General features: G+C 34.2%; 3 protein-coding genes across 3 annotated transcripts; 2 read left to right on the forward strand and 1 right to left on the reverse strand.

Annotated features, from left to right (window-relative positions):
* Window positions 1–3,192: 3,192 nt before the first annotated feature.
* LOC140838028 (uncharacterized) lies at window positions 3,193–5,715 on the reverse strand. The gene is made up of 6 exons (XM_073204113.1): window positions 5,336–5,715; window positions 4,962–5,141; window positions 4,663–4,767; window positions 4,227–4,415; window positions 3,645–3,809; window positions 3,193–3,551 (listed from the first exon to the last, which is right to left on the reverse strand). Exons 1-6 carry the CDS (start codon window positions 5,501–5,503, stop codon window positions 3,258–3,260), a joined length of 1,101 nt encoding a protein of 366 aa, XP_073060214.1. The 5' UTR covers window positions 5,504–5,715; the 3' UTR covers window positions 3,193–3,257.
* Window positions 5,716–9,548: 3,833 nt separating this feature from the next.
* On the forward strand, window positions 9,549–12,762 carry LOC140839949 (protein SCARECROW-like). The gene is made up of 2 exons (XM_073206970.1): window positions 9,549–11,763; window positions 12,163–12,762. Exons 1-2 carry the CDS (start codon window positions 9,890–9,892, stop codon window positions 12,602–12,604), a joined length of 2,316 nt encoding a protein of 771 aa, XP_073063071.1. The 5' UTR covers window positions 9,549–9,889; the 3' UTR covers window positions 12,605–12,762.
* Window positions 12,763–16,237: 3,475 nt separating this feature from the next.
* LOC140839295 (FBD-associated F-box protein At1g66310-like) lies at window positions 16,238–17,987 on the forward strand. The gene is made up of 3 exons (XM_073205933.1): window positions 16,238–17,272; window positions 17,388–17,567; window positions 17,646–17,987. The coding sequence occupies exons 1-3, from the start codon at window positions 16,238–16,240 to the stop codon at window positions 17,985–17,987; spliced, it is 1,557 nt and encodes a 518-aa protein (XP_073062034.1).
* Window positions 17,988–18,591: the final 604 nt, after the last annotated feature.

Raw genomic sequence — 18,591 nt, forward strand, 5'->3', positions numbered from 1 at the left:
CACGTGACTACGTGAGTAATTAAACTGCTGAAAATATATGTATGAAAATTTGATAATATTTAAATGAATTAAAATATGGCCAGTAACATTATCAATTGAACAAATCAAACCACAAAAAAAAATCATTATCATAAACGGTATATGAATCGGAAAAGTTATCTTATCTACATAACACATTTTTCAAATACTTCTTGGTTGATTTTGATAACTCAACAATTCTTTGTCGTAGTTTTTATAATATGCGTATAACTATTTTGGCGTACTCAACAAGCATATGATCATCTTTAACACTTATTATGCTATTTAGAATCTTCATCTGAGATCTGACATGCTTGTAATTTACTTCTCTATCACGATATTTTTCGATTTTCTACATATTTTTTATCCGATAATCTTATAATTCCAACTATTAGTTTTTTTAATGTCTTTTCAGTTTATGACAATCATCAACTGTAACTCCTAAGAAAAAATTCTTTTAGCCTTGATAGATTTTCACTTGTCAGTAAAAGTATTTATAACCTATATATCCTTTGACAACATAACCAGTGAATAGTGTTATAATTTCTCCAAATATGGTGATATTTGTAATATCATTTTTATATATTTTATATCAATATTATTAACATATAGCTATAATGTTAATAATTTTGTATCAATTATTTCTCAATCACTTTGAGAAATAATACTTGAAATTCTATTCAAATTACATATATTAGAACTGTGTCCTCGTTTAATTTGACACAATTCAGGAAAGTCGTCTCGTTAGTCATTTTTTTAGAAGCTTTGGAACAATGATTGCATTCATCATATCATGAAAATAATATAGTTTCAATCTCATTTTTTGTGTTTAAAACATAATATTATATTATTCATTGAAACAAAACAAATTTTCTTCTATCGAGTTTACATTTTGTTTATAATATTTTATATCTTGTGGAACGATATACAAAATTAATTATTGTATTTTAAAAATTTTGAGAAACACACGAATAACGTAATTAAGATATGCATTCAACATTATATAAAATTATTTGTTTTATTCAATATCTCATCTAATAATACGACTGTTAGATTTCACGATCTTTTTATGATAGTCAAAATTAAATTGATGAAATATTGTAGAATTAAATTTATATTTCGCTATTTGGCTAAGTGAACTTATCTAGCGATGAGTTTTTAATGATATCGTCTTATATCAAATAAATGAGATGATTAGCCACTTTGACTAAAAAAGTGACACAAACAACCTCTTAGCAACCTCAGAGTATATCGAGATAATATTGGAGGAAATAAAGTGCAACTGACTCAATGTCTCAATTTAGTACAAATTCACAAAATTGATCTTTTGTGTTCACAAAGTTTTAGAATTGTTCTCATACTATTATAAATAGAATGAGAATTGTGTAAACCTTGTTTTTCGTGTATTTCTTTTATGGATGAAATATTTTTCTTTTTGAAAAACTGATTTTATTCTTTGAGAAATATTGACATTTTATATGACATACATACAACATAATCAAAACAAATGACATATAACAATAAAAAATGTTAACTCTAGTGTAAAAAATTCATCCCATTTCAAGGACACTAAATGATCAAATGAAGCATATTATTTAGTGGAGGACCTCATTTACAACGTAGAAAATAATTTAAACTAACATAAAAAATAATTTAATTTATTCTATTGCAAGAACACTAATTGATCAACTGAAGTATATTATTTAGTGGAGAACCTCATTTACAACGTAGAAAATAATTTAAACTAACATATAAAATAATTTAAAGAGCCTCATTAAAAATCTATTAAACTAACGTAGAAAATAATTTAAAGAACCTTATTAACATGACAAATTATAAAACGAACAAATGGTAAAATAGTAAGTTTATAAATGAAAATTATATATTTATAATATTGAAATAAATGATTTTTTTAAATATATAACATGTAATAAAATTAAATTTAAAAGGTAAATCAAATTAATAACTATCTTGATAGAATTAAGTACACTATTAATGATCATAAATATATAACATGTAATGAAATTAAATTTAAAAGGTAAATCAAATTAATAACTATCTTGATGGAATTAAGTACACTATTAATGATCATATTAAACTAACATAGAAAATGACCTAAAGAATCTCATGAACATAACAAATTATAAAATAAATAAAAAGGGTAAAATATTAAGCTCACAATACAAACTCATATATTTATAATAATAAATAAATAATAGTATTATATTATATTATTATTATTAAAATTATAATATATATATATATACACACACACACTTTTGATGTGTCGTTTTTCTATCGTATTTTTTCGTGTCCATGAAATAAAACGGCATTGATATATTTAAAATATAATTCGATTATAATTTATCTCATTTAATTTGATCTTTTAAGGGTTTTGTTCGAGTTGTAATTTATTAGGAGAATTTATTTTGAAAGAGAATTTTTTTTGTAACTGATGTAGATAGTCAGATCAATTGATAGATAAGTTAATTTAAATGAAAATGAAATCGAGGCAAAAACTTGTGTGAGACGGTATCACGAGTCGTATTTTGTGAGACATATATCTTATTTAGATTATTCATGAAAAAATATTATTTTTTATGATGAGAATATTATTTTTTTTATTGTGAATATCGGTAGGGTTGATTCATCTCACAGATAAAGATTCATGAGATCATCTCACAAGAAACCTATCCAGAATCGAGATAGTTGGGAAAAAAACAGAAAATAAGTTGAGAAGTAGTTTGCAAATTTGAAGTGAGTTGTAGATTAAGAAGCGGGTTAGTTGGATTTTGGGTTTGTGAACTTCCAAATTTAGTAAATTATTTTAAGTTTTGCTTGTTAAGGACCATAGCAATTTAATTATTAGAGAAGGGTAATTTATTCTCACATTTTAATTGACTAGAGCAGTTATTCTAAGAAATTGAACCTCTTTGCACCCGTGACTTTCTTTGAAATAATCATCTAACCATAATAATTATTGCTGTGTTTAAATTAATATTTTTTATAAAAATAATATAGTTATCTAAAAATTTAAATATGTAAATAAAAATAAATAAAATATGTGGGTAAGACATATTATTTATAGATAAAATTTACTAAAATAATTTTTTACCCTTGCTAGTACTAAATTCATGTGATATTAATTCTAGCTTGCATAGCTATAATCAAAGAAAACTAATCAATTTTTATGTTTGTAGTTGGCAGAGTTTGGGTTCTTGGGGATATCTATTGTTTCTCTATGAGGTGGGGGAGCTTGCATAGCTTCCTTTCTGACTGGAAATCTCGGAAGGCGAGGGTGGAGACATTGGCGATGGTGGAGATATAGAGAGTGTTGTCCTATACACCATAGGAATGGGAGAAATCACCTCTGTAAGTTCTTCATTTCCCTCATCCAGGTACAAAACGTCCTGCATTGTGAGTTGGTGGTACTCCACAATCTCCCTCAAGAAGCGGTTCTCGCGAGCGTACACGGAGTTTTCTCGAGCCAGTCGGGCCTTCTCTGCCAATAATGTCTCCAGCTGAAGGCGTATCTGGACAGCAAATATAAAGTAGTGAATTTCAAGTTACGTGTAGATCAACTGAATTAAGTTCAATCCGGACTAGAAGGGAATAAAGGGAGATACCATATCATCATCGGCAGGATTAACTCCTTTCTCACGAGCCTCTCTAAGGATTTTATTCTCTTCTTCTAGCTGAGAGCACCGCTCCTTTGAGAAAGCCAGGTCTGCTTTGACAGTTTTCAGCTCTCGCAAAAGTAGTTTTGCTTTGGCAGCTGTTGCCATTGCCACCTGCGTTGCCAAATAGTAGTGTACAATTCATTTCAACACTGAAAAAGCGAGAAAAACACGGCAGATTGAAGCAAGAGATCTTGTTTAACTCTGTTTCAAATGAGTCTCCAAAACCCAAGTTAAAATAAGGTTTAAACTAATATTGGATTTACATTTTGATTTTTGATGTTGAAGTTAATATTCAGGTCAAATCTAACGAAGAAGAGCCAAGATATAGCAGTTCTTGGATTATGATACTTTAATCCATTGTAATTGTTTATTAAAGATGCCTCTTCTGTTGTATGAAACAGGTGGTATATATGCATATATGCAACTTGTATTTGTCACTTTGAGGTAATGAAACTGTTACTTCATGGCTCACAATTGCTGCTCTTAAACAGAAACATAATACATTAAACCAAGATATGGCAACCTTACGTCGCGAGATGCCTTGAGCTGATCTTCCTGGCTGGTTTGATTTGGCGATTCCGTTAGTTGCTTCCATGAAACAGGTGCACCTGATTCAAAGCTGAGTTCCTCCAAGTTCATTCCTTTTTTTCTTAGCTGTAGTTTGCGAGTTTCTTGGATTAAATCTGCTGTCTTGTTTTCAACAATTGTTCGCCCTTCCTGAAAACCATGAGAAATAGATGTTGACATATAAATCGACTCTTAGGGGCCTTTAAGGGCATCTATTTTGCTGTGGCATTTTTGTACTAAGATTGCCACCAAAGAATGTCAAATAGAAAACAAGATGGTCATTTAAGGGGTAAAATATTCATCTCTATTTCTAATAAAACCAGATAAAAACTTCTGACGTTGGATTCTGATATCTGTAAGGATCACACAAGACAAAGAACAACTGGTCTAATCTGACCTCCAAAGCATTCCCAATGGAGTCACCAATGCGGTTCATCGAAGATGCAAGTGCATCCAGTCTCTTACGCAGAGTAGGATTGTCCAGCCTTGTAGACATTTCAGCCTACAATTATTACAGAAAAAAGGAACCAAAAGACATGACAAGAATGATTTTAAAGCTTATAAGCAAAGCAGTTACCGCGGATTGATACATATAAACTGATGTGGCTTCAAAGACAGGTGAAGATAAATTGATTCCGTAAGTGCACACTGGCAACACTCCACCTCAACTCAGAAGAGCTAGATGTCATTATTCACCTGCCCAATCCTTGAGGAATTCAACATTTCTGGCCATGTTACGCTATCACCATGATATTTGGAATGATGGACATTTTCATCCTCAAGAATTGACTTAGCTTTCCTAGCTAGAACACCCCAAAGGCTCCCGTCTTCGCTCGAACTCCCCATTGACGTGTAATCATATGCAGGACCTGCTCCCTGTTTATATAAACGAAATCGATCAAAGACATATAAAGGGAGTACCAGAACTCCGTGTATATATATATATCTGTGTGTGCATGCGTTCGTGTTTGAGAAGATGAGAAAAACCAACTCAAAATCATGTATATATCAGGATTTGTTCTTAGATGTATTATAGCAGGAGAATATATCAGATAGGTGGCCGCGGGAACCTTGGGGTGGTCCTTGAAACGAGAGGAGTCAGAATGCGCGGCGGATGCCTTTAAGGCCTGAGCCGCCAGCGAAGACGACGCTGTGTACAACGCCGCCTCATCTCTGTCGTCCGACGGCAGCACGTAGGTGGATGATCTTCCCACACCATGTCTTCTTCTATACGCCATCGATCATTCCACGTATTCTCTTCTTTTTTCTAAGATGGCAATGGTATGAGCATCGATCCCACCAAAAATTCAACGATTTTGCGACTCCTAGGATCCTGATCAACCATCAACTCCTCGATCACGAGCTAGCCAACAAACGCAACTTCGAAAGGAAGAGAAATGGATGTAATGAGAGTGCTCCACCTCGTTTAACAAACTATCCTCCTTTTATGTTGCTCTTCATTAATACATACTTATTTTCTCAACATAATTATATTCTGACAAATATGGATAATATAAGATTGATTAACATGATTTATGAGTTATTATATTAGTTCAAAAATTTATTCACAGAATAAATTCAAAATGTAACGATGGTGAGTTTTAATGTAATCAAAAAAAATTATTACAGAATTTTCAATACATTTAATAATTAACTATTTTTTGCAAATTTAAATATTAATTTGAATTTAAATTGTTATTAAATATTTATGACATATGTATGTTATGTATCGAAAATGAAAGGGGAAAAAGGCACATACGTACTTTAATAGTTAGTTTAATTTAAACTAATTATTGATAGATATTTGGTACAGGCGTATCTAACAAAATATTCACGTATACGAAATAAACAACCCATCAAAATGAAATTCCTCGACAAATTTCATCACGTACGCCTGTAGAAAAAATCAACTCTTTATCTGTTCTCACACTTGGTTGCGTATTTCTTTTAAACTTTGCATTGCATTAAATTTGTAATTGTGCATTTTATTCAATTTATAAATTTTATTTCATTACTTAATTTCACAAAATTCACTGTATACATTATATGGGAATAATTTTCATTCTACTATTGTCATTTTATATAATTGTTTTCCATCGATTAAAAAATAGAGATAAAAAATCGAATTATGTCTTGTTAAGATTGAACCTTGTGTCTAAACTCATCTCAAAAGCTAGTTATATAAAAAAATTATTAAGATATATATATATATATATATATATATATATATATATATATATATATATATATATATAACTCTCAAAAACATAATTCAGTCAATATGAAACACATTAACACACCAAAACATAATTCAATCAATATGAAACACATTAACACACCCGTCACGGACATGGATGAACAACAACACATAACAATGGATCTTTAACTCTGAATATCAAGTTAAAATTACTGTGTATGTATGTCATGTATTGTCGAATAATCCAGTTTTTTAGACGACAAATCTGATACATCATATGTTAATTATTTATTGATGCGCATGTTATTTATGAAAAAGTAATACTCGCAAGTAACAAATAAAACAACTTTGTTTCCCTTAATTTCCATTAATTCCTTCATTGTGTTTCATATTTATACGTAGAATTATAATGAACTCCACCGCATTAATTCTTTCATTGTATGGGTTGCCTTGATTAGATGACCTTGGGTGGTCTGTCTTAGTCTGCCCTGGTGATCTGGTCTGATCTCTCGGGTGGTATGGCTTGTCTTGTTCTTCCAGGCAGGGGCGGATTTAGTGTAGGGCGAACGGGGGCCACGGCCCCCCCAAAAATTTTTTAAAAAAAATTTTAGCGACGGTTGTTTCAAAAACCGTCGCTTATTGAGAAAACCGTCGCAACATAAACTAAGCGGCCCCCCCAAAAAATTTTAAAAAAATTTTTTAGCGACGGGTGTAACTAAAATCGTCGCAAATTTTGCGACGGTTTCTTAAAACGTCGCCATATAGCGACGGTTTTGTGAAAAATCCGTCGCAAAATAAATTAAGTGGCCCCCCCAGTGTCCACATCCTAGATCCGCCCCTGCTTCCAGGGCAATCTGGCATGGTCTCCCGATTGATCTGACCCGGTTTCTCGGATGCTCTGGCCTGCCTTGGTGGGATGACCACTAGTCAGACAATCTGCACACACTCAACAAGATAATGTCAGTGGGACGCTGGAAAGATTTTCGACGTAGCCACTCCGACATTCAAGTCAGTATAAAATTCACCAAGTATAGAGAGAATTTATTGAATGACGTAGATTGTCATGTCTCTCAAATGAGCAAACATGTGTATTTATAGGGGAGAAGATGACCTCGATTATAGTGCATGTATGCTATTCCTGATTACACATATGCACATGTCATGTCTTCTAACGACTGTTCATGCCATGTCTTTTGTCAGTAGGCATGGTAACCCATACTGGTGATTAAGTGACCCGAACCCTAGTCGGGAGTGAGGACATTGGTCAGATGAGGGGACTCTGATCAGACTAGAGGACCCTGTATAAATTTTATCCATGTTTTACTCTTTCAAACAAATTAGAATTTGGCTCAATTAAGTTTTCTCTTTCCGCCGGAATATAAGAATGATCTGAACCATTCCCAGAGTATCACAAACCTTCCTAATATAAGTTGTTCGTGCACACTTCTAATTTAAATAGTTGAAATACAGGTGGGCACGTTAGGAAGTTCTACCAAAAATTTACTAAAAATCCTTTTAAAATCAATGAGATTTTTAAAACGAGCCATTCGCCCACATCTACATTTCCTCATCATATTCGTAAGTCAACCCCAACTCGTTCCTCTATTTTATCTATTTTACAGCCCTATTAACTTCAAAATATTACAATTTATGCACTAATTACAAAACTCATCTCCAACTAGTTTTATTACTTAATTTAAATAACTAATTAAGTTGATTCAAACGATTAATTCAATTATCTTAAACGGTTAATTCTAATATGTAATTTAGCGTAATTAAAAAAAAACTTTTAATCCAATACCCATTTTTCATAATTTTATAAACTATATGCATGTGCTTAAATGGTATACTGGATTCAATTAAATATAAAACAATAATTAATTTCAGTATTTATTGACAAAACAAAATTAAAATTCCAAAAACAATCTAAAGATATTATCGAAATCATCATCAAATTTAAAGTATGTCAAAATTAACTATTACAATAATTATTAAAACAAAAAAAAATTGTTGCTTTTCAGAAATAGCGTAGATCCAAACCTAGCTAACGCAGAAGAGTGCAACACCAAAAAGGAGAGCATCGGTCGGAATCATCCGTCCCTTGAAATACCGTCCGGTTGGAGAAGATCTCATGCAAAATGGTTTAAATATGTCATTGGTATTTTCGATGCAATGTTGTTTTTTCTAATAGTCGGATGCAACGAGGATGATGTTACTGAATTTGCATAGAGTGCCGTGCACATCCATTTGATTTACTCGGGGGTCCTCAAAATTGAAATAAATAGCAATGTGTGTAATCTCAGCCCACGTGCCTCTGTATGGAAGCTGAAAGTGGGGAAAAAGTCCGCAGCAGCGTCGTGAACCTGACAGCAACTAGACGCTAAAGATTTCCATCTTTTGCAATAAACTGTTACCCACCATTTTTTTTATTCACTCCCCTCCCTCGAAGACTGTGCGATATCAGTGAATCGGCTGGCTGTAATATTTTCTTTGTATCTAATTCTGAATTAAAAAAACAAATATATTAAACTGTGACATTGGAGATTGCATGTGATGCACATAGATCAGCGCAACCAAAAAGGAGGAGGATGGGAGTCAAACGGAGACAAAAGCTAACAAGGAAACAAATGAAAAGGGGCCAAAGAGGAAAAGGCTGCCACGCTATGATGCCGTTGAAAGCAAAATGTCAAACGCTACGTTGCATTATAGGAAACTGAGTTTGCTTCATTGTGTTACCTACTACACTTCTGATCACCATGTTGCGTCCTATCTCTACCTGCTCCTAAGCCCACCATTTATTATCCATCATACGCAAATTAATAATATGATTCATTTTTTGAAAATTAATTTAAATATAATATACGAGGAAGTTAATCAATTAGTTAACGAGGCTTGTGTTTCGGTCTCTTGACTTAAAATTAAAATAAAATAATACGTTTTTGTTAACTTTTGAATTTTCCAAGTTCTTACAATTACCAAAAAATTGTAATAAAGTGTAACTCAAAATTTCTTTAGCGTACGTAACAAAGTTGAAGAATTGAAAATATTTTACACTCGTAGTGTGAAATTTCCTAAGACAAAAGTCAAATGCACGAGGACAAAAAGGATTGATACTCGAGATTAGATACATTAAAGCATCCGTAATCTCTGTCGATGTTTTAATATTATCTATCTACTCAGGTGGAAGCTTGCACCACCACCATTGTACGACCACTAGAGCGACAGCTAGGAAATTGATGTGCGGGGGAGGCGAGGAACTCCACAGAATCCCAATGCTTCTGTCTGAATCTTGGCGGCTCTTATCTCCTTGGATCCTCTTCTCATGAGCTATGGAGAAAAGATTAGTTTCCTATCCTCTGTCTATATAATCAATGATGAGACAAGAACATGATCAGAAAACCGTAACCTTGTTTTTGCCCTTGCTTATATGGCGGCGAAGGCTTTTGCTTTTGGGGCTATCGAGGCTGATAACATACGTGCAGCTCGCGGGGGAGACACTGCCGATCATTTGAGTAATTATTCCACCGCTCCATTGCAGGGCTGCAGCAAAATGGTCAGAAAGAGGGCTGCGTCGGAGATGGAACTCCAACAAGCCGTCAACGGGGGCAGATTCCTCCGCCGGTCGGCCGCTGGAACTGCGTCGCCGCCGACACCTCAGGGTGACTACGGGGATGTTACTAGTCTTCCTCTTCCTAACCCACCATCTCAACATTCAATACAAGCCCCCAGCTACTCCACGATGATGCAATCTAATTATAATAATGCCACGAATTTGAACACGAGGGCGGCGTCAGCCAGGTCAGACCCTTCATTTTCTTTTATTCAAAATAATGTTTATTATGCCGCCGGAGCTAGTAGCACCACCGCCTTGACTAATTTCACGGACTCCTCTGCCGCCTCCTCTAGCTTACCATCTCAAATCTCTTCTAGTACTCCTCCACTATGTGTTTTCTCGGGCTTGCCGTTGTTTCCTCCAGATGGAAGCCGAGGTGCAACTACCTTGCAGCTGTCTTCTGCTTCCACCAGCTGCTCTAGTTTAGTCACGGAGGAGACCGCAACATGGATCGATGGAATCGTAAAAGATCTCATCCAAAGCTCCAACGTCTGCATTCCCCAACTCATTCTCAACGTCCGGGAGATTATTCATCCCTGCAACCCTAATCTTGCCACCCTACTCGAGTATAGGCTCCGTTCACTCACTACACCCAGTGATGACGTTAGGAGTGGTAGAAAGTTGGACATGTTGCCGCCTCTCAATTTTGAAAGCCCTTCCGAGCTCAGATTGCATATGCACGCCGACAACAATAGTTTCTTGCTCTCACATGGCCTTAACGCTGAGCCTATGATCAATCATGGCATAAGCTGGCCTCCCTGTAACACCCAGATCCACATTCAAAGCAATACTCCTAGGACGTCGAGTGCTCTTTCTTTTGCTTCCTCGCCGGTGACCATTGTTTCCAATTCTGATGAGATGCCTGAACAAGCTCAACCCCAGGACCAACACTTAGCGCATCAGCAGCGGCAGCTGAAGAGTCCGCCTGGAGACTCCACCACGAAACTAGCGAGAACAATCAACTCCGCTATCGAGACAATGAAGGAAAAGAAAGAGGAATATAGACAACAGCAAAGAGACGAACAAGGCCTGCAACTTTTGACTTTACTCCTTCAGTGTGCGGAGGCGGTGTCAGTAGATAAATTGGAAGAAGCTAACAAGCTGCTTTTGGAGATCTCCCAACTCGCCACACCATTTGGCACGTCTGCCCAACGAGTTGCTGCTTACTTCTCAGAGGCAATGTCAGCCAGGCTAGTCAGCTCGTGCATAGGGATATATGCTGCGTTGCCAACTGTGCCGCACAGCCAGAAGATGGCGACGGCTTTTCAAGTCTTCAATGGGATCAGCCCTTTTGTCAAGTTTTCGCACTTCACTGCTAACCAGGCCATTCAAGAAGCGTTCGAGAGAGAAGATAGGGTTCACATAATAGACCTCGACATCATGCAAGGGCTACAGTGGCCAGGCCTCTTTCACATATTGGCATCTCGGCCCGGTGGTCCTCCTTTTGTTCGCCTAACAGGATTAGGAAACTCCGCCGAGGCTCTCGAAGCAACAGGAAAGCGCTTGTCAGATTTTGCGGATAAATTGGGGCTGCCATTCGAGTTTTCGCCTATAACCGAAAAAGTTGGCAACCTCAACCCAGAGAATTTAAATGTGAGCAGCAGGGAGGCTGTTGCGGTTCACTGGTTGCAGCATTCGCTATACGATGTCACTGGCTCCGACGCCAATACGTTATGGTTCTTGCAAAGGTATCTGCAATTACCTCCTCTTTTATTACTTCCTAATCTGTTCCCACGTATTTGTCATAAGTTACTGATTATCGCCTCAACTAACTAAGATTTGATAATATTAACTTATGAAAATTTATAGGAAAGAAACACCAGCAATAATTCTAGTTATCTTATGCTTGCATGTTCGCATTGAACTTGAAGAGGAGCAAGTTACGGATTAGTACCTCATGTTTATTTAGTGTTTTTGTAATAGATAATTGGGACCTGTTATCCTTGTAATGCACGTAGACTACAGACTGGTGTGAATGATTTGGCACAGTTGATGATGATTCTCTGTGGTCCATGCATTAAGTTTTACCACATTGTAGAAATCTATTTGATATTTTACTGTTTCTAATACTCGGAAGCCTAACGCAGAGTATCCCCTAAAGTGGTCACAGTCGTCGAGCAAGACTTGAGCCATGCAGGTTCTTTCCTGGGAAGATTCGTCGAAGCGATTCATTACTACTCGGCCTTGTTCGACTCTCTTGGAGCTTGCTACGGGGAAGAGAGCGAAGAAAGGCATGCAGTGGAGCAGCAACTGTTGTCCAGGGAGATAAAGAACGTGTTGGGCGTCGGGGGTCCATCGAGAAGAGGGGAGGCCAAGTTCACAAATTGGAGAGAAAAGCTTCAGCAATCTGGCTTTAAAGGTATATCGTTGGCAGGCAATGCCGCTGCCCAAGCCACTCTCTTGCTTGGAATGTTCCCTAGTTCTGATGGCTACACTCTGGTGGAGGATAAGGGCTCCCTTAAGCTTGGTTGGAAAGATCTGTGTTTGCTCACTGCATCGGCCTGGAGGCCTTCCTTGTCCACCGAGTAGCAGCTACCCCACCAAACTGGGACACGATGTTACAGTATCTTCTCCATTTCTTCAGTATTTGGAGAGTTTCCGATTGAAGAACTAAAGACTATTCATGTTTAGTGCTGTTGAACATATATGAAATTAATTTAAGTTGCGCCACGCCGAATTTCCCTTTTTTTCTAGTTTTAATCTCCAATGGAAAAATATATTTTATACATATCTAAATAATTTTGAGAATTAGGTGTTAATCCCTAAATCAAATAAAATTAGACCACTCCATAAATATTCTTTTTGTAGAATATATAAACTTTACATTAAAAGCCAACACATTTGTACTAGTAAGAAAATGAAAGTAAAATTATTAAAGCTACCTGGCAAATAAATTTTACTGGGAGAGGAAATGCAGTATCCAAGTATTTTTCTAAAAATGCTTCCACTTGTGGTGCATTTTTATTATATACTATTTTATTAAGTTTGAGACTTTCAAAATGAAAAACTTTTGATGTCATTATTTGTTCTAATATTTGTATATATTAATAAAGTGTTAAAATTGTAATGTAAATTATACGTAATTTAGCGAATATAATCTTTCTTTCTTAAGAAAAAAGTTATAGGTTTAATTATTTCTTAGTCGTCGAGTGCTGGCTTCCCCCAGCAAATGTGATCAAAGTGAAAGCTCAAGTTTCTCTTTGAAAACCCCTTCTAACATAATCACCCCAATCACTTCCCCATTTCTTGGAAGTGTTTCACGAATTTTCTGTCGTATTAAGATATAACCTTGATTATGTTTATTTTTTGTATTTTTTGTTGGGTTTTCTTTTGGCACGCTAAAATATGATGTAAATAGTTTTTTTTTGGTAAGATCGTATTTTATATCATCCTATGCAATTTCAATTTGTTTCTGGTTTTAGAATTTTATATATTTTTAATTCTCAATGTTATAAATAGTCCAACTATAATTACAAAATTGCATTAAAATCATAAAATTACACGTAGAGAAAAAATAAAACATTTAAATATAGAGCATTCAATAGCTCTTCTAATTTACTTTAGTAAGATCAAAATATTTCATCTTGGCTTTCTACTATTGTAACTCAGGATTTATCGATTTGATGTTATGAATGTTTATTTCTAAAAAAAAGATGGATTATTTCAGAAAATTAATATAAGAGTTATATTTTATCCTTTAAGTGATATAAATTACTACAATCAATCTATATTGTAGCACTAATTCATTATCATTTTAGACTATTAGTTATATATCCGGTGGAATAATTAGACTATAGTTACTTATATATTAGGTGAAATAAATATAAAATTTTGATATTTTATTTTTGCCCTTACAAAAATTAGGATCACACACACACACACACACACACACACACACACATATATATATATATATATATATATATATATATATATATATATATATATATATATATATTTATTGAGTTTTTTGATTTGTATTGATAAGAAAGTTCTTTTTATCTCGTGACAATTAGAAAGCATAACTCATGATCCACACTTTTATTTAGATATAGATATAGATTAAAAAAAATTTATTTTTATTATCAAACATATATTTATTTTAATGTATCATTATTTAGATATAGATATAGATTAAAAAAAATTTATTTTTATTATCAAACATATATTTATTTTAATGTATCATTGTTAGGCAAAAACTTATGTGAAACAGTCTCACGGATCATAATCTATGAGACGGTCTCGTGGGTCGTATTTGTGAGACTAATATCTTATTTGGGTCACTCATGAAAAAATATTATTTTTTATGTTAAAAGTATTACTTTTTAGTCAAAAACTTGTGTGAGACTGTCTCACGGGTCGAATTTGTGAGACGAATCTCTTATTTGGGTTATCCATGAAAAAATATAATTTTTTTTATGCTAAGAGTATTACTTTTTATTGTGAATATGAATAGGGTTGACCCGTCTCACAGATTAATATCCGTGAGACGGTCTCACATGATACCCACTCTACTTTTTATTGTGAATATGGGTAGGGTTGACCCGTCTCACATATTATGATCCGTGAGACGGTCTCACATGAGACTCGCTCTTTTTGCTATTAGATTTCTCAAAAATTATGTAGAAACTTTTTATCAATTATTCTAACAATGCACAATTTAAAAGGATAATATAAAATTTACAAAGAAAAACTTTATCATTCTTTTGCACTTTTATAAGTATAGTATATAATATATATTTTTTTAATTTTTTTCTTTTAATATTTTTAATGAAAAATATATTTTCTATTCAAAAAGATATTATTTTAATATTTTTCATTTAATTATGTATCAAGAAAATGTTATTTCTTAAATGTATTTTTATTATCAAATATATATTCAATTTTTACGTAATATTATTTTTAAAGTTTCTTATATAACAATTTCCTATTAAAAAATTAAAAACACTAATATGATCCTCGTATGTTTAATGAGGTCAAAAAATTAAATACACTAATTAAATGAATAAGCAATCCATTAATTTCTACAAATTCAATATCTCAAATTGGACCCTAAATTTTATATACTTCTTTCATCAATTCTCGTGCAATTGATACAAACAATATATAATTTTTTAACAATATAATAAAATCACAATACAAAAACTTTGTTTATCATCCACATTTCTATAAGTGTACAGATAATTAAAAGCTTTAATGGCAATGGCATTTGGGATTAGTTTAAAAGTCAATAACAAATATATTCCTGATAACAAAAGAACAAATATATCATGGTATTTTAGACTAATTGTTCTAAATTCTTAATTACGATTTCTAATGAATTTTTGTTATTGGTAAATGTCGATATTTAATGTACGTGATTATAGCTTAAGAATAATCTTATTATTTCGGGATTGATTTAATATTAATTGGGATTTGTACTTGTTCAGAATATTATATTTAAACTCTCGGCAGTTTGACAATAGAAAGATATCCTTTTTATATAATATATACTAAAAAATATACACCATTTAATATTATATTATTATAATGTATAATAATCGAGTTAGTCCATAATTATGATGTGGAACTAAACTAAAATAAATATGAGTAGGTCTCTTGTGAGACGATCTCATGAATCTTTATCTATGAGACATGTCAATCCTACCGATATTCACATTAAAAATAATATTTCTTCATGGATGACCCCAATAAGATATTCGTCATATAGTTATACAAAAACCTAATTTCCAAATTAAATAATTTAATATAAATTGTGACGTCTACATTATTAATGTTATTTTTATTTAATAATTGTAATTATTCAATTAGTTTATTTCTCTTTTTAAGATGGCAGATTATTTGAATTTTTTCTAGTCGTTCTTTTTAAATATTTTTTTTATTAATTGGCAATATTAAAGCATTTTCAAACTGCCATTAGTTTCTCAGCTATTTTTTCAGTTTTCTACACTGCACGGCCAAACAAACCGCTACTGTAGCTGTCATACCTACCTCTTCTCTGCATGTCCGATCGATATTCATCCTCTCCGTGAAATTTCCCGGCGAGTCTTTTTCTTTATTATTCCAAGAAATGGCGGAGTCCAGTATATGATATTTGAATCGGTGATTGAAAGCTCGATATTCTAGTGAGTATTTTTCTTTAGTTACTCCACGCCTGAAACAATGAAGGCTAACACCAGTATACTCCCGCCCACAATCGAAGATTTACCGGAAGATATACTCGTCCATATACTCTCGTTTTTGCCGACTTTGGACGCAAATTGTACCAGCATACTGGCCCGGTCATGGCGCAATCTTTGGCACCAGGTACCTGGACTTCGCTTTGATATTCTTCCTTTTTACAAGAAATCTTCGCAAATCTATTCCCCCGCTCGAGCTTCATTCGCGGACAGCGTATGGCGAGCATTTTTTCTACTACCACCCCACAGGCCTCTCAAATATTTTCAACTAGCTTTTCACCACGCGGATTTCGGAAACCGTGAAATGGAAATTCGCTCGTGGATTCGCAGCGCACTCAGACGTGGAGTTTTAAAACTAGAACTCCGTTTTTACAGCCAACCTTGGATGGAGGTCAGACCACGGACATGGAGGACATATTTTGAAGACTGGAGATATATCGAAAACATGTCCGAGACATTTGAGTTCTTGTTCTTAAATATTATGAACAGCTCAGTCACGGAAGTTCAACTCCATAATTGTGCTTTTAGTTTCCCTTCCAATGTATCTGCGGGATTTGAATCCCTCAAGATATTGGTGCTACGTGATGTGCTGTTGACTCACAAGCACCAGATAGAATGTTTGGTGTTATTATGCGTCAATCTCGAAATATTGCAATTGGAGTCGATACAGAATACAGGGGTGGATGAATTTCGCATTCACCTAAAAAGGCTTAAGAAATTAACACTGAAAGGCCATTTCAGGCTTGATGATTTTGATGATAGTGCTCTACTATTAATGGATATCGACACACCAGAACTTCTTTCATTGACAGTGGTCGATTTCGGTGTTGGGTTCAGCTCTATACGCCTCAATGTGCCATCATTGGTTGAAGCTGATTTCGATTTTTTCAGCAGAAGGTATTCCAGTAATTTCGATCTTTGGCATAGTTTCCTTATCTACTTTCAGGGTGTGGAGCGGCTGCGCATTCATAACATGTGGCGTTTTCCGGTAAACTATTCTCTTTCCATCGATCTTCAAGTAAACATGTATTCACTCTAGTGTTGGATTGTGTTAGGGATCGATGCATGTATATGATATCGGCAAACTATTCTCCTTTGTTCATGTATACTAAATGCTAATTCGTAATTGGCAGCCGAAAATGCTGCCTACGTTCAGTTATCTCAAAAAATTGGAGCTGATTACTGGATTTGCCGAGAACGATCGACTCGGTATATTCGACTTTCTTGAAGCATCACCTATGCTTGAAATGATAATCATGGATTATGACCTCACAGTCGGCTGGTTTGATTACGATGGTTTTCATGACAATGATGTAAGTGATTTCATTTGTTCTACTAATTGTCGTCTATCTGATATTAATCATTGTTTTTTTGCCTGGTTAACATTGTAGGTACAGATGGATAACAATTTTATTGATCTCAAAATACCAAGACTTAAAGAAATTAAGTTGACAAATTACAGAAATAGCAGGAACGAGCGGTATTTGGTGGAGATGTTCAAGGCAAACAAAGTGATCTTGGAGAAGATCGTGGCTGTTCCGCCAAAATGTTTCGGTAAATCACCGTCGTCCCCGATAGTGCTTTGGGAATCCAAACCGCTTGCATTGGTACGTTTAAGTTTATGCGGTCCAATTACATCTTTCTTTCAATTTCATATGAATAATAGAGGAAATCATCATGCATATGTTCTGTTCTTAGCTGGGAACGAGAAAATACATCGCACTATTTATTAATATGTTTGAAGAGTCTTGATTGTTGGTAGTTTGCGATGCTTTTTATTTGAATACTTGGTTTGACTCAAAATCTCTTTGCTCTGCATCTTCTGCTTCATTGAAATTCTTCATTTCAACCTGATAATTTGCCCACAGCATGTTATCTTTTTGGATTATGTTCTATTATTCTTTGCTGCATAATCTGATGATTAAACATGCATATTTTGAAATAATTCTTATTATGCTTTCCTTTTCAGAATTAGAACAAGATTCTTTATGTTATCTTTTTGGATTATGAATAGCTTATTGACAAATTAACTTTGTGAGTCTGATTAACGAGACGAACCTATGACTAGTAGACATACATGTAGTCTGTATTGTGAATTTGACCAGATTGTTTTTACGATTTTCTATAGATGGAAAACGTCCAAGAAGATCTGGAACACAATTGAAAATGTCTCTCAGGTATAGACTGGTTATAAACTCCATAACTTCCATACAAACAAGCTGTTGTTTTTCTTGGTCCAGTTGCTTCTTTTTATCAATCTGGTTTGAATATTGATTTTGTTGTCTAACGTACTTTATCACCAGGCATAACGAGCAGCTGCAGCTGGAGGAAAGATGC

This window comes from Primulina eburnea, chromosome 8 (assembly GCF_022965805.1).
Source record: "Primulina eburnea isolate SZY01 chromosome 8, ASM2296580v1, whole genome shotgun sequence".
In the NCBI taxonomy this organism is placed as follows: Eukaryota; Viridiplantae; Streptophyta; class Magnoliopsida; order Lamiales; family Gesneriaceae; genus Primulina; species Primulina eburnea.

Coding starts and splice junctions, on each gene's coding strand:
- LOC140839295 (XM_073205933.1), top strand. CDS start 16,238: ATGAAGGCTAACACCAGTATACTCCCGCCCACAATCGAAGATTTACCG. Junction 17,273..17,387: donor CTCTTTCCATCGATCTTCAA/GTAAACATGTAT, acceptor CGTAATTGGCAG/CCGAAAATGCTGCCTACGTT. Junction 17,568..17,645: donor ATGGTTTTCATGACAATGAT/GTAAGTGATTTC, acceptor TTAACATTGTAG/GTACAGATGGATAACAATTT.
- LOC140839949 (XM_073206970.1), top strand. CDS start 9,890: ATGGCGGCGAAGGCTTTTGCTTTTGGGGCTATCGAGGCTGATAACATA. Junction 11,764..12,162: donor ACGTTATGGTTCTTGCAAAG/GTATCTGCAATT, acceptor AGCCTAACGCAG/AGTATCCCCTAAAGTGGTCA.
- LOC140838028 (XM_073204113.1), bottom strand. CDS start 5,503: ATGGCGTATAGAAGAAGACATGGTGTGGGAAGATCATCCACCTACGTG. Junction 4,768..4,961: donor ATTCCTCAAGGATTGGGCAG/GTGAATAATGAC, acceptor TAATAATTGTAG/GCTGAAATGTCTACAAGGCT. Junction 3,810..4,226: donor AGCTCAAGGCATCTCGCGAC/GTAAGGTTGCCA, acceptor TTGGCAACGCAG/GTGGCAATGGCAACAGCTGC.